Genomic DNA, 15,604 nt, shown 5'->3' with positions numbered 1-15,604 from the left:
CCTGGAGTTAGCATCAGATCCCACAGGTTAAACATTCAGTCCCACAAGACTGCCCCACAGCTCCCCACTTCAGACCTCAGTAGCAAGTCCAGGTTGTTACCTGTATTTCTCACTGACTGAATATAAATTCCATGTTACCGTGATCTCTTCCTGGAAGCCAATTTTCCAGAACAGCTCACAGAACTCAAGAAAATATTTTGTTAGATTACCAGTTTATTATAAAAGGATATAACCCAAGAACAGCCAGATGCGTAGGGCAAGATATGTGGAAAGGGGCGCGTGGAGCTTGCTTGCCTGCCCACCCAAGATGTGCCACTCTCTCAATCCCTGCACATCTCCACCAACCTGGAAGCTCTCTGAATCCTGCCCTTTGGTTTTTTGGAGGCTTTAAGTAGGCACAATTGATTAAATCATTGGCTTTTGGTGATTGCTTCAACATCCAGCCCCTCTTCTCTACCCTAGGTTGGGGGGCAGGCACTCAAAGTTGCAACTCCCTAATCACAAGGTTGGTTTTCCTGGCAACCAGCCCCCATTTTTAGGGATTTTCCAAAGTCACTTCACTGACATAAGCTCAGGTGTGGTTGAGTAGAGTTTGTTATGAATCGTGAGACACTCCTTTCACTTTGATCGATCATCCCAGAGCTGTTTCAGGAACTGGAGCTATTTGAAGACAAAAGACCAAATATAACAAAAAATCCTCCCATTGTTCATGTAATTTAGGAAATTACAAGACTTTCAGGAGCCATATGCCAGGAACAGAGACTAAGACCAAATATATATAAATCACAGTATTACAGTTGTATACTTAAAAATAGTTAAAATGGGGGGTGCCTGGGTGGCTCAGTCAGTTAAGCTTCTGACTTCAGCTCAGGTCATGATCCCATGGTTTGTGGGTTTGAGCCCCGTGTCGGGCTTTGTGTTGACAGCTCAGAGCCTGGAGCCTGTTTCAGATTCTCTCTTTCTCCCTCTCTCTCTCTCTCCCTCCCTCCCTCCCCCCCCCTCTCACCCCCCTCTTCCCCCCCCCCACCGTGTCTCCAAAAAGGAAAAAAAAAAAAAAGGTAAAAAAAATTAGTTACAATGTCCTTGGGTGGCTCAGTCGGTTAAGCATCTCACTCATTTGGCTGAGGTCGTGATCGCGTTTGTGAGACCTAGCCCCATGTTGGGCTTTGCACTGACAGCACAGAGTATGCTTGGGATTCTTCCTTTCTGTCTCTTTCTCTCTTTCTCTTTTTCTCTCTCTGACTCACTCTCTGTGTCAAAAATGAATAAGTAAAACATGAAAAAAATAGTTAAAATGGCAAATTTTGTTATATATTATCACAACTTCTAAACATTAGTAACGTAATATACCAAAACCCATTGAATTGTATAGTTTTCTCCAGCTTTATTAAGATATAATTGACATAAAACATTGTGTACATTGAAGGTGTACAAAGTGGTTTTTTTTTTTATTCATTAGCTGACACCTGCATCATTTCATATAATCACCAAATTTTTTTGTGGTGAGATCATTTAAGATTTACTCCTTAGCAACTTCCAAGTGTGTAATACAGTATTAACTGTAATCACTATGCTGTACATTTGATCCCCAGAATTGTATACTTTAAATGTGTAAATTGTATGGTATATGAATTATATTTCAGTAAAGCTATTTTTAAGAAAGATTTTGTGTGTGTGTATACACACACTTTAATAGAATAGCTTCTTTTCACATGTGTCTATTCCCATCCACCCCCACACACCCTCCACCGTGTAACCAGTTAGGTGTCCTTCCACAACGTTTGCTTACGTTTGTAGATGTGTCCTAGTTTATCTGTTTGCTGGCAGAAATATAGGCTAATAGAGTTGGAGTATGATTGACTTGTAGGCCTCTTTGGCAAGGAGTAAATCCTTTGTTGTCTGTCCCTGTTGCACAGATTACATTTCAGCAGCCTCTCTAAAAGTACATGGGCAACTGTAGACCTTAGGCCAGAATGGTTTTTCAGTTTGAAAATTAATGTGTCTTAGTAACATACTGGCCTTACATTCAGTAAATTCAAATAACTCTTAAGCTTCTTTCTCCATTGATAAAATGGGAATGAATGACAATTATATCTGCCTTTGGAAGTTCAGGATCAAATAAGTTCCTGCCAAATGTATGAGAAGGGCATTGTGATATACCAGTGTAAGGTATCATGGTCACTCATGAAGGTCCACACAGTTTGTTAGGATTTGTTGCAGTATAGCAGATTTTGAAACTTCTGACACCATTTGTATTATTAAAAAGAAGTCCAGAAGAATGGTTAGTATAGTGTTTTGGTCTTTTTTTGAAGTTGTATGTTAGGTAATAGGCAGACATGTAGTTGAGAGCCACAACCAGCATGCGATTAGCACTATGAGATATGGCAGTGAAGTTTATCTTGTGGTTGTCCTCCAAAATCCTGGGCCTCTGATAGGGCCAGTGAGGTATATGCTTTGGAAAGTGCTTCATTAGCAGTCCCAGCCAAGGAGTCACCCTGAAAAGGAGCATTGCTCCAAGTACTTATGACCATGTTGGCCAGGATTTGCACATCACACACAAAAAAAACATTCTTACCTTCTGTCCTCACTGCTGTTCAGGGGAGAAAGTTTATGTCCCAACAGCCCGTTTCCTCTTGCGGAAGGAAGATGGTGGTTTCCACAAAGGTGTCATCTTGCCATTCATTCCCAGCACTGTGTTTCTAAGCAGCAAAGCCAGTCCCATCCTGTTTGTCTGTTTGTTTATTTGTTAGAGCAATCACTCACTTGAGGGGGTAGAGGCAGAGGTAGAGGAAGAGAGAGAATCTTAACCACGCTCCATGCCCAGTGTGGACCTTAAGATCACGACCTGAGCCAAAATCAACAGTTGGTTGCTTAACTTAACCACCCAGGCACCCCAAGTCCCATCCTCTTGAGTTCTGAGTAAGAGCCAGTCTTTGATAAGTTTTGAGTCTTCGGACAAGTAAAACAAAAGGTTCCTGCTCTTTTAGTAGAGACCATTAGCAGTTATAAAAGGGTTCTTTTTGTTTTGTTTTTTATGCTTCAACCACGAGATGATTGAATGCTACTGTAGACAGCCATCTATGTGTCATTGTTGAGTTCACCCTCTTGCTGTAACTTAAAGCTCTGTGTCCAAGCATTCTGGACACAGAAGGTCTTATTGACTTCTTGTGTGTATGGTCATCAGTAACTTTGTGAGTGAGACTATACCAGGAAGACTGAGGGGCTTTCATTTTGCCTATAGAATGAAACGGTCTATTATCAAAGCCAGGAACCAGGCAAGGCAGGCTCCATATCCAAGTCAGGGTCACCTTCTTCATTTTTCACTGTTGTAGGTGACTTTGAGTTGCAGCAGCCACTGATATTGTTAACTGCCTGTGTTGCCTTTCCAGGGAATTTTCTTGGCTTTGTAAGTCAAAGGGCAGAACCAGGCCCTATATACTTGGTACACTATCCTACTATGAACAGTAACCACTAAGAGCAGTCATCTTTGCTCAGGTGCTACCTGGCTTTCTAGCAGCATTTTACAGAGATGTTTTCAGGTGGGAAGTATATATTTAAAACTGGAGGCCATTGAGGGGCACCTGGGTAGCTCAGTCAGTTAAGTGTCCAATTCTTGATTTTGGCTTAGGTCATGATCTCACAGTCCTTGAGATCAAGCCTGCATAGGGCTCTGTGCTGACAGTGCAGAGCCTGTTTGGGATTCTCTATCTCCCTCTCTGTCTTTCTCCCACTAGTTTTCTCTCTCTCTCTTTCTCTCTCTCTCTTTTTCTCTCTCTAGATAATAGTCTGCTTTTCAAGAGAATATCATTGAAATTCTCTACTTAGTATAGCATATATCCAGGTCCAAATAGTATTCTACACTGAAGTCTTTTTCAGTATTTTTGTGCTTAGCCTATGGTAGTTTGATTAGAATTCCAGGTTTCCAGGCGGGGCTGGCTGGCTCAGTGAGAAGAGCATGTGACTCTTAATCTTTGGGTCATGGGTTCCAGCCCCTCATTGGGTGCAGAGATCACTTAAATAAATAAACTTAAAAGAATTTCAGTTGTCCGATCTTTTTTTTTTTTTTAAACTTTTTAATGTTTATTTATCTTTGAGAGAGAGAGAGACATAGCATGAGCAGGGGAGGGCAGAGAGAGAGGGAGACACAGAATCTGAAGTAGGCTGTAGGCTCTGAGCTGTCAGCACAGAGCCTAACACAGGCCTCGAATCCACAAACCATAAGATCCTGACCTGAGCCTAAGTCAGATGTTTAAATGACTGACTCACCCATGTGCCCCTCAGTCAACAAATTCTTAACTGTTTGTTGTTGTTGTTTTGCTTTTTCATTCTGCTGAGTCCTATAAAAAACTATGATTGATGCAAGAAAAGTGATCAGAGAGTGCCAGTGAGTCAAGTTTTTAGGAGTACTTTTGGGATACATGCTCCTTCTTTGAGTTTTTGTTTCTCTTTATAAGCATCCCATTCAGCATGTCCTTGCCCCATTAGTTATGCAACTCCAAGTGGGAAAGGCCAAGCAAGATGTGGTACCTGTTCTGAAGGAGCTTAAACTCCAGGAATGGATATGAGTCAAGTACACAAGAAATATAACTGCTATCTCTCTCTCATAGAGTAGGATGTGATTGAATGTAAGTACCAAGAGAGGACCAAAGCCCTGCTTAGAGGCAACATTTGATTTTCGGGGGTGGAAAATGTAGGACCAGAAATAAGAAATGGGCTTTGGGGAGCGCCTGGCTGGCTTAGTTCGTAGAGCATGTGACTCTTGATCATGAGTTCAAGCCCCACAGTGGGCGTAGAGATTATTTAAAAATAAAATTAAAAAAAAAATCTTAAAAAATAAAAGGCTTTGGAACAGAAGGCAATATTAGGATGGACAGGTAAGGTGTTATTTTCTGAAGAAAGGAAGAAAAAATTCAAATAAGGCATTACTTTGAGCTGAGGTGGGGGGGTGGTTTACCAGGTCAGTTAGTGGAATTAGGTATGTGATAAAGATGAGAGAGAAGATGAAAGGAGAAAATAGGCTGCTTTAGTATTTTAAAGGACCCTCATGGTAAGGCTGAGGAGTCTTGACCTGATTTTGGCATTGAGGACCTTCTGAAGGCCCTTGAGCAAAGGCAGAGTGGGCTGAAGCCCAGACATAGGAATGGAGAATTTGCTACAGCAAGCAGGATAGAAGGGAGGTGAGACCAGTTGGAATTTTGCCTTCTTCCCAGATAGGCAGTACTGAAGACTTGAATTGGAACAATGATTATGGGAACTCAAAGTGGGTGGTGGTAGTGGTGGAAGGGAGACCCATGAAGGGGCAGAATTCCTCAGAACTTGAAAGCAGTCTTGCTGTGAGGAGCAAAGAAAAGAAAGTAAGATAATTGTTTAACCACAAGGTTTCTACAATGAGTTGAGTACCTTAGGAATGTAATTTTGTTTTCATCACCAAGACTGAGGTAACTGGAAAGAAGATTTGACAGAGATTGGGATGATGTCTGGGAGATGTTGAATTTGAGATGCCAGTGGAGCATAGAGTGGAGGTGTATCAGGAGTTTTAGAACAGGGACTGGGTCAGAGAAAGATTTGGGAATGACATTTCATAAAAGTAGTTTTTGAAGAATTGAGATCCCCGGAGAATAAAGTATAAGGAGAATGAGGGAAAAGCCCAGTCTTGGGGGAGTGATTAGGCGTGGAGGCTGTAGCTAAGGAGACAGACAACAGGGATCATATTTTGTTAGGGAGGTAAGTTACAACAAAAAATATCAAGGAGAATGCAGACTGGATTTTGTGAAGGTAGGTCATTGGTGACTTCTGAGAAAGTTTCAGGAGAAGTTTGGGCAGAAAGCAGATGGGAGGAATTTTAAGCAAGCCAGTATGAAGCTGCAGAAATGTATACCTTTTCTTTGAACAGGCCAGAGAGAGAAAGGTAACCAGAAGTAAGCATGGATGTGGGAAGATTTATTATTTTAAAATAGGGGCATTCTGCACTTTATTGTAGACTGAGAGAAGGAAGCCATTAGAGAGGGAGAGATGAAGGAGGTGTGTGATACCACAAGTGGCAATACTATATAAATTAAAAAGAGGACATGAGGTTAAGGCTGGCAGCGGGGGAGACCTTAGTAGTAGGAGTTGTTATTCACTGAGTGCCTCTGGTGATGCCAGACCCCATAAGAGATGTTTGTTGAGATACCTCACCCCCTCGGGTGCTGCCCTGGAGGCCTCAGGTGTGGCTCCTGAGAGTGAGTGAGCTGTCTGCCCTTGTGTCTTTTGAGTATGAAGCATGGGATCACATGGGATACTGCATGTAGCCCTTCTCTTGCTTTTCTTGGACACCTGTTTCTATTTGCATATGGGTGAGAAATACGTTAAAATATTGGTTGTTTTTGTTAACAGTAACTGCTTAATTTGCCAAAATTTAGTCCACAACCAAAACACAGTTTTTTGAGATTGTGGGAGAGACTGGTCTTGTAATGGCAGATAACATAAATTGGAGTAGGTATTTTCTGTGCCCTCTCAGCACCATCAGAGATCTCCTTTTGTCATTTCTTTTTCCTTTCAACTTTTGTGAGGGCGGCACAGTAACCTACATAAAGATTTTGAACCAATGAAATAAATTTACAGTCCTTTACATATTGTTACAGGTGACTTAAATAGATATGTTATAGCTGATGGTTACTGAAAAAATAAACCTTTACTCAAAGCTCTTAAGAATTATTTCTGAGACTGTATTCAGCCTAGAAAATGACACATCTGGCAGAGAGACTACAGAGAGCTCAGCGTGATTTCCTTTCAAGCTGGCAAGCCATGTACTTGAAAAAGATGCTAGATTATAGCAAAGTTAAAGGAAAGACTAGAGTAAATTTTCCTGGGTCATTTCAGGAAATAACCTGATGTTTGTACTTTTCACTTCTTGTCAACAACTTTGGTTGAATGGCCAGACTCCCAGAAATCATCTTGTAATTCTAGGCTTTCATTTTCATTTTGTCCCGTAATCACTTGTAATTTCTGTCTTCCTCAGCAGTAGGGGCTGATTGGTTTTACACTTCTCCTGGGCCACATGTTCCGTAAGGAAAAAGTTCCAGAGCCTTTTTGATTGTCCCTGGCATTTTCATTTTGTGTGTCTTTAACCACATTAGATTGAGAGAGATTATTTCTTGAGAATTAAGTGCCTTCTAGGAAGGATGTATTCAAAGCTGGCAGCCTTTTTTTGAACCAGGGATTTCCTGATGAATTTTGTGTCCTGTGAGGCTCTGGTTGTTTGACTTTGGGCACAAACCGATACAAACTAGGCCTGAAGAAATGTATAGAGTATATAAAATCATGAAGTGATTTTGAGAGCATGAGAAAAACAGAAAATGATATATGAATCCTATCATGATGTTTGCAGTCAGACTAAACATAGAGGAACAATTTTTAAGAGAGAAACCCATTAATGTTTGTGCCCTGGATTCTGAAAATGAGGTAATCTATCTCCTTTCTCATTCAAAGAAATGTTTTTTGATTTTTTTATTTTCTTCTATTTAATACTTACTACATGCCCACTAAAGTACCAAACCACATGAAGCCGCAAAGAAATGTAAGATAGGTTATTTGCTCTGAGATGATTTGCAGTCTGGTTGGAAGACAAAACACACAGGAAACAAGTATAGGACCTTGAGACAGGTCCCATATCCATTAGGAATCCAAAGCAAAAAGGGAAAGAGGGAGCTGAATGGGGTGGCCATAGTGCCAGGTTGTAGTTTAAAGTCTGGTCTCAACACAAAACTGTTTTGATTCCATGCTCCGATTGTTTGTTTTTTAAATTAAGCTCCAAGCCCAATGTGGGGCTTGAATTTATGAACCTGAGGTAAGAATCACATGTTTTGGGGGCACCTGGGTGGCTCAGTCGTTTGAGCGTCCGACTTCGGCTCAGGTCATGATCTCATGGCTTGTGAGTTTGAGCCCTGCGTCAGGCCCTGGGCTGATAGCTCGGAGCCTGGAGCCTGTTTCGGATTCTGTGTCTCCCTCTCTTTGCCCCTCCCCTGTTCACACTCTGTCTCTGTCTCTCTCAAAAATAAATAAACATTAAAAAAAAAATTTTTTTTAAAGAATCACATTTTATGCTCTGCTGACTGAGTGAACCTGGTGCCCCTGCATACTCCTGTTACTTAAAGAATGATATTGAGCACATTTCCTGTTTACCTATATGCTTAGTGTCATGCTTTCATTATTAGTATTATCCTCTATCTAATGCTTTTGTGTAAAAAAAAAAAAAAGATCCTTTAAAATCACTAGGTCATTTTATGGGTTTGATTAAAACTTTGTATTGCCTTTGTACATACTTAGCCAGGCACATATTCATTGCAGTATGTTAAGCATACCATGATGTCACAAATCAGTGATGGCAGCACTGTGAGCCCTTTCCATTATGGAATCTTCTCCTAAGGAGTTTATGCAATTTAAATTTAAAAAAGTTTTTTTTAATGTGTATTCATTTTTTGAGAGACAGAGTGTGTGTGAGCAGGGGAGGGGCAGAGAGAGGGGGATAGAGGATCTGAAGCAGGCTCTGCGCTGACAGCAGGAAGCCCGATGTGGGGCTCAAACCCACAAACTGAGATCATGACCTGAGCCGAATTCGGATGCTCAAAATGACTGAGCCACCCAGGCACCCCTGCGATTTAAATTTTAAAGCTAAATTTCTTGTTTTCTGGACTTAGAAAATGTGTTTCTCTTGTTTCCCTCATGTATCCCAGTGGGTTGTTGAATCCACTCCAGTTTGGGAAACATTCGCTTTAGACAACCTGGTTTTGTGGGTTTGTATTGTTGAGGATTAGTTTGACTACAAGTAACAAAGACCTGAAAAATACCATTTTATTTTTTTTTATTTTTTTTTTAATGTTTATTTATTTTTGAGACAGAGAGAGACAGAGCATGAACAGGGGAGGGGCAGAGAGAGGGAGACACAGAATCAGAAACAGGCTCCAGGCTCTGAGTCATCAGCCCAGAGCCCGATGCGGGGCTCGAACTCCTGGACCGTGAGATCGTGACCTGAGCTGAAGTCGGACGCTTAACCGACTGAGCCACCCAGGCGCCCCTGAAAAATACCATTTTATTTTTTATTTTATTTTTTTTTCAACTTTATTTTTTCAACGTTTATTTATTTTGGGGACAGAGAGAGACAGCATGAACGGGGAAGGGGCAGAGAGAGAGGGAGACACAGAATCGGAAACAGGCTCCAGGCTCTGAGCTATCAGCCCAGAGCCCGACGCGGGGCTCGAACTCACGGAGCGGAGCGCGAGATCGTGACCTGGCTGAAGTCGGACGCTTAACCGACTGCGCCACCCAGGCGCCCCTGAAAAATACCATTTTAAACAAGACAATTATTTTTCACAGAAAAGAAGTGTAGAAGTAGGCAGTCTGGGGCTGAGATGGTGACTCCCAAGAACAACTGGGATCCAGGCTCTTTCTACCTGTTATGCCTCCAACTCCAGAATGTGGTATTCATGTTCTTCATCCATACTTCTACATCCTCACATTCCAGGATGGCTGTTCAGAAAGCATTCCTGGTTCCAGGTTTAAGCAGCAGAAAGAAGGAAGGGGATGAAGAAGGGCATGTGACTTCACTTTAGGAAAGACTTCGTGGAAATCCCACAGGCACTGCTGATTACATCTCATGGGCTAGAACTTTGTATATGGCCATATCTAATTAAGGGAAGCTAAGAAATGTAGTCTTTTAGCTAGGCAACAAAGCACCCAGCTAGAAATTAGAATGCTGTTCTAAGAGGCAATGGTGGGAATTTGAGTGGCTGACAGTTCGTCTCTGGCAAATGGAGGGATTCTGCAGGTTGTTTTGTTTTGTTTTGTTTTGTTTTGTTTTGTAACAATAGCTTTATTAAAATACAATCCGTATATGTTACAATTCAACCATTTAAAGTATACAATTCAGTGTCATATATTCATAGTATATAGTGTATTCATGGAGACGTGCTCCATCTCCTAACAATTTGATCATCCTAAAAAGAAACCCCACCATTCCCTTAGTAATCATTTCCTTTCCTTTCTTTTCCAACTCCCTTCCTTAAGCAAACACCAGTTGACTTTGTATTTTCCTATTCTGGACATTTTATATAAAGGGAGTCATTTAATATGTGGTTCTTTGTGGCCGCCTTCTTTCACATATGTAATGTTTTCAGATTTCATCCATATTGTAGCATGTATTAGTACTTTTCTCTTTTTATTGCCTAATATTCCATTGTTTGGATATATATACTACATTTTATCTGTTCATTAGTTGTTGGATGTTTGGTTTGTTTCCACTCTTTGAATATGATGAGTATTTTCAATGCTGCTGTGAACATTTGTCCACAAGTTTTTGTATGGACATACGTTTTTGTTTTTCTCCGATGGTATGTCTAGGAATGGAATTGCTGGGTCATGTCTATTCAGATCCCTTGCCCATTTTTAAAGTGGATTCTTTGATTTTTTTTTTAATGTTTATTTATTTTTGAGACAGAGACAGAGCATGAATGGGGGAGGGTCAGAGAGAGAGGGAGACACAGAATCTGAAGCAGGCTCCAGGCTCTGAGCTGTCAGCACAGAGCCAGACGCGGGGCTTGAACTCACGGATCATGAGATCATGACCTGAGCCAAAGTCAGACGCTTAACCAACTGAGCCACCCAGGCGCCCCGGATTCTTTGATTTTTTTGTTATTGAGTTTGTAGTTCTTTATATATTCTGGATCCAAATCAACACCCTGAGCCGGACCACCCACCTAAGCTGCTCTTCTGTTTTATTGTAAGGTTCTTTATGTATTCTAGATACAAGTCCCTTATTAGATATGTTATTTGTAAACATTTGCCAGTATTCTGTGGGTTGTCCTCTCATTTTTATTTACTTATTTATTTATTTTAAAGTAGGCCCTATACCCAACGTGGGGCTTGAACTCAGGACCCTGAGATCAAGAGTCATGTGCTCACTGGGGCGCCTAGGTGGCTCAGTCAGTTAAGCGTCTGACTTCAGCTCAGGACGTGATCTTGTGGTCCATGGGTTTGAGCCCCATGTCAGGCTCTGTGCGGACAGCTCAGTCCTGCTTCAGATTCTGTGTCTCCCTCTCTCTTTCTGCCCCTCTCCCACTCACACTCTGTCTCTCTCTCTCTCTCTCTCAAAAATAAATAAACATTAAAAAAAGAGAGAGAGAGAGTCATGTGCTCAGGGCACCTGGGTGGCTCAGTGGGTTAAGCATCTGACTCTTGATTTTGGTTCAGGTCATGATCTCACAGTTTGTGAGTTTGAGCCCCATGTCAGGCTCTGTGCACCGCCCCCAGCCCCTGACTCTCTGAAATAAACTTACAAAAAAAAAGAGTCACATGCCTTACCAGCTGAGCCAGCACATGCCTTACCAACTGAGCCAGCCAGGTGCCCCATGTCTTCTTGTTTTCTTTCTGTCTTTTTAAAGTTTATTTATTTTGAAAGCGAGAGTGCACATGCATGAGCAAGGCTTGTGGGCTCGAACCCACAAACTATGAGATCATGCCCTGAGATGATGATCAAGGGCTGACCATTAAACTGACAGAGCCACCCAGGCACCCCTTGATGGTATCTCTTGAAGCACAAAAGTTGGTTGCTAATGATGAATATATTCTTTGTGTGTGTGTGTGTGTGTGTGTGTGTGTGTGTGTGTGTGTGTGTGTGTGTCTGAGAGAGAGAGAAGAGGAGAGGGAGAGGAGAGGGAGAGGAGAAGAGAGGAGAAGAGAGAGACTTAAGCAGGCTCCACACTCAGCACAGAGCCTGACTCTGGGCTTCATCCCAAGATCCCAGGATCATGACCTGAGCTGAAATCAAGAGTCAGTGGCTCAGTCAGTTGAGCATCTAACTTCGGCTCAGGTCATCATCTCACAGTTCATGAGTTTGAGCCCCGTATCAGGCTCACTGCTATTAGTGCAGAGCCTGCTTCGGATCCTCTGACTCCCTCTCTCTCTGCCCTTCTCTCAGTTGCACGCTCTCTCAAAAATAAACAAACCATCAATCGATCAATCACAGTGGCCAGGAGCTGGAAGCTACCTGGTATCTATCCATGGATCAAAGGGCAGTGTAGTATATACATACAATGGAATGTTATTCAGCCTTAAAAGGAAGTAAATTCTGACACATGATACAACATGTATGAACCTTGAAGACATTATGTTGGGTAAAATAAGCCAGTCACAAAAGGACAAATAGTGCTGATTCCACTTCCAAATGAGGTAGCATGAGACAGAAAGTAGAATGGTGGTTGTCAGGGGTGAGTAGGGAGAAAAGGGAGATAGGGAGTTAAATATTTTATGGTGTTAACTCTTACATTTGGGCTTATCCATTTTGAGTTGATTTTTGTATATGATTTGAGGTGTAGCATTTTGACTTTATTCTTTTGTATGGATCTATTCAGTTGTCTCAACACTATCTGTTGAAAATAGAGTTTTTCCTCTAAAGACTGTCTTTCCTCCATCAAATTGTTTTGGCATCCTTGTTGAAAATCACTTTGACCTTAGGGGCACTTTGGTGGTTCAGCTGGTTAAGCATCAGACTCAGGTCCTGATCTCACAGTTTGAGTTTGAGCTCTGCATCATGCTCTCTGCTATCAGCTCCAAGCCTGCTTTGATCCTCTGCCTCCCTCTCTCTTTGCCCCTCCCCCTCACTTGCACACATTCTCTCCTCTCTCTCTCTCTCTCTCTCTCTCTCTCTCTCTCTCTCTCTCTCTCTCTCTCTCTCTCAAAAATGAATAAACATTAAAAAAAAAAACACTTGACTCTAAATGTGGGGGGTTATTTCTGGACTCTCAATTGATCACAGTGTCTGTCTTTATGACAGTGCAACACTATCTTGATTACTGTATCTTTGCAGTAAGTTTTGAAATCAGGAAGTGTGACTCTTGCAACTTTGTTCTTCTTTTTCACTATTGTTTTAGCCATTCTGGGTCCATTGAATTTCTGTGTGAATTTTCCGTTCAGTTAGTCGATTTCTGCAAAGAAGCCAACTGGTATTTTGATAAGGATTGTCTTAAATCTGTAGAATAATTTGGAGGATGTTGTCATTTAACAGTATTGTCTTCCAATCTGGAAACATGAATGTCTTTTCATTTATTTAGATCTTTTTCTCAACAGTGTTTCAGAGTTTTCAGAGTATGTTTAGTACTTTTGTTAAATTTATCCCTATTCATTTTGAAGCTATTATAAGTGAAATTGTCTTAATTTCATTTTCAGTTTGTTCATTGCAAGGTTATAGAAATACAATTGATTTTTTATATGTTCATCCTGTATCCTGCCACCTTTCTGAATTTGTTCTAATAATTTAATGGATTCCTTAGGATTTTCTGTATATAAGATCATGTCATCTGCAAATTAGGATAGTATTACTTATTCATTTCCAATCTGGATGTTTTATTTCATTTTCTTGCTTAATTACTCTGGATAGAATCTCCAGTATCATGTTGGATAGAAGTGGCAAGAGTGGCCATTCTTGTCTTGTTCCTGATTTGGGGGGAAAGCTTTCAGTCTTTTTACCATTAAGTATAACCTTAGTTGTGGGGTTTTGGTATGACCTTTTGGTGTCAAGTGGAAAGGGGTACTAACATTTTGTATTTGGGTGTGCTAATAGAGGCTTGTTCCCTATGGTCAGAACAGTGTGTGTCATAGCCTGAGGCTATTAATAGCTTCTTGTTCATTTTAGATAACACCTTTGTCTCCTGTTTCAGCATGGCTGCCATCCGGAAGAAACTGGTGATTGTTGGTGATGGAGCCTGTGGCAAGACTTGCTTGCTCATCGTCTTCAGCAAGGACCAGTTCCCAGAGGTGTATGTACCCACAGTGTTTGAGAACTATGTGGCAGATATTGAAGTTGATGGAAAGCAGGTGAGTACACTTTTCTTAACAACTAGTATTGTTTTGCCTGTTAGGCTATTCATAGAGCCTGTAGAGAATTAGGCCTTTTTGTCTCTTCAGTACACAATGTAATAACGAACATGTTTGAATGAGAAATTCATTCTGTTCTGGCATCTTAGCCCAACTTTATTCATTTTTAATTGCTATCATCTAGACTTTGCTCAATTCATATGTATTTTAGATGAAAAGCCTTAGTATATGTGGTCCTCGCAGCTTTATTTATATTTGAAATTTAGTTTGTTGCCAGACAGATAATGCTAAAATGAACCTCTTTGTATGGATGGACTTTTTTTTCCTCCCAGTCTGTCAATATTTCCTTAAGTGCTGAAGAATGAGATTACTACGTCAAGAGGTCCTTATTTTGTGTCTCAAGGCGGGTGTATTGATCTGTACCAGTATGACATTTAAACAACATACTCACATTTAAAATTTTTTTTAAATGTTCATCTATTTTTGAGAGACAGAGTATGAGCAGGGGAGGGACAGAGAGGGAGATACAGAATCCGAAGCAGGCTCTCCAGGCTCCGAGCTGTCAGCACAGAGCCATATGCAGGGCTTGAACCCACAAACCATGATGCGAAATCATGACCCAAGCTGAAGTTGGACACTCAACCAACTGAGCCACCCAGGCATCCCCTCACATTTAATTTTTTTAAATGTTTTTGACTTTAACATAAATAGGCTGCTACAGTTGCTTCAACTGCCTGTCATTGGCAATGAGGACAGTGTTTCTTCATGTCTATCTTGAAAGTCCACTGGCAAGACTGGAGCAAAACTCTTCTGGAATTACAGTATATGTTTTTTGGTTTTTTTTTTTTTTAAGATTTTTTTTTAAGTTTATTTATTTATTTTGAGAGACAGGGAGAGAAAGAAAGCATGAGCAGGGGAGTGGCAGAAAGAGAAAAGATCCCAGGCAGGATCTGCACTGTCACTGGGGAGCCTGACATGGGGTTCAAACTCACAAACCATGAGATCATGATCTGAGCTGAAGTCAGATGCTGAACTGACTGAGCCAGGCACCTCAGTATATGTTTGTGGTTTGTTTTTTTGTTTTGTTTTTTAAATCTTCTTCCTTTCATTGTCAGAATAATTTCTTACACAGCTCTCTGTGCATCTTTTGAAAAGGAATGAAATTCCCACTGCAGATAGGTCAGCTGAAAAGAAAACTAGAACAAAGGGCTCTTTGCCAACAGTTTGCGGCACATTAAGCCAGCTGCTCAGAATTCTTGGGTCCCCAAAATAAAAGTGCTTGATAGCAACTCGGTAACCTCCAAGTTGGGAGAGGGTGCTACCTAGGAATGTTCATGTAAGAGTATACAGTAATAGAACCTAGGAAACCATCCAAGATTCTAGGTGATTGTGGTTCCAGGAACAGACATACCAAAGACGGAAAGGCCCATTCTGATAAGAGACAAGGTCCAACACCTGAACCATTTATCAGGAGACAGTCATGGTTGGATGTATCTGACTAAATACACATGAGGCATGGAGGGGTCAAGGTAGTGTGATCTGGCAGAGAGTGAATGAGCTGTACCATTCTGAGGGCAGGTCTATTGTGATAATAGATATATTATCACAAAGATTATATTGATAATCAATATTGATTGATATTGATATCAATATATTATAAATATACATACCAGAGGTACCTGCATGGCTCATTTGGTTGAATGTGTTATTCTTGGTTTCAGCTCAGGTCATGCATGATGCCAGGGTTGTGGAATCA

At 41.1% G+C, this 15,604-nt stretch overlaps 1 protein-coding gene across 2 annotated transcripts in view; it reads left to right on the top strand.

Moving 5' to 3' along the window:
• Positions 1-15,604, top strand: part of RHOA (ras homolog family member A) — a 63,119-nt gene that overhangs the window by 37,864 nt on the left and 9,651 nt on the right. For both annotated transcript variants that reach the window (XM_023248788.2, XM_023248787.2), the window contains one exon: positions 13,692-13,848. In XM_023248788.2, coding sequence (XP_023104556.1) covers positions 13,693-13,848 — 156 coding nt within the window. In that variant the 5' untranslated portion in view covers position 13,692. The remainder of the gene's footprint in view (positions 1-13,691; positions 13,849-15,604) is intronic.

This window comes from Felis catus, chromosome A2 (assembly GCF_018350175.1).
Source record: "Felis catus isolate Fca126 chromosome A2, F.catus_Fca126_mat1.0, whole genome shotgun sequence".
Classification (NCBI taxonomy): domain Eukaryota; kingdom Metazoa; phylum Chordata; class Mammalia; order Carnivora; family Felidae; genus Felis; species Felis catus.
Note: the sequence above shows the minus strand (reverse complement) of the source record. Positions and strands in the feature narration are given on the sequence as shown.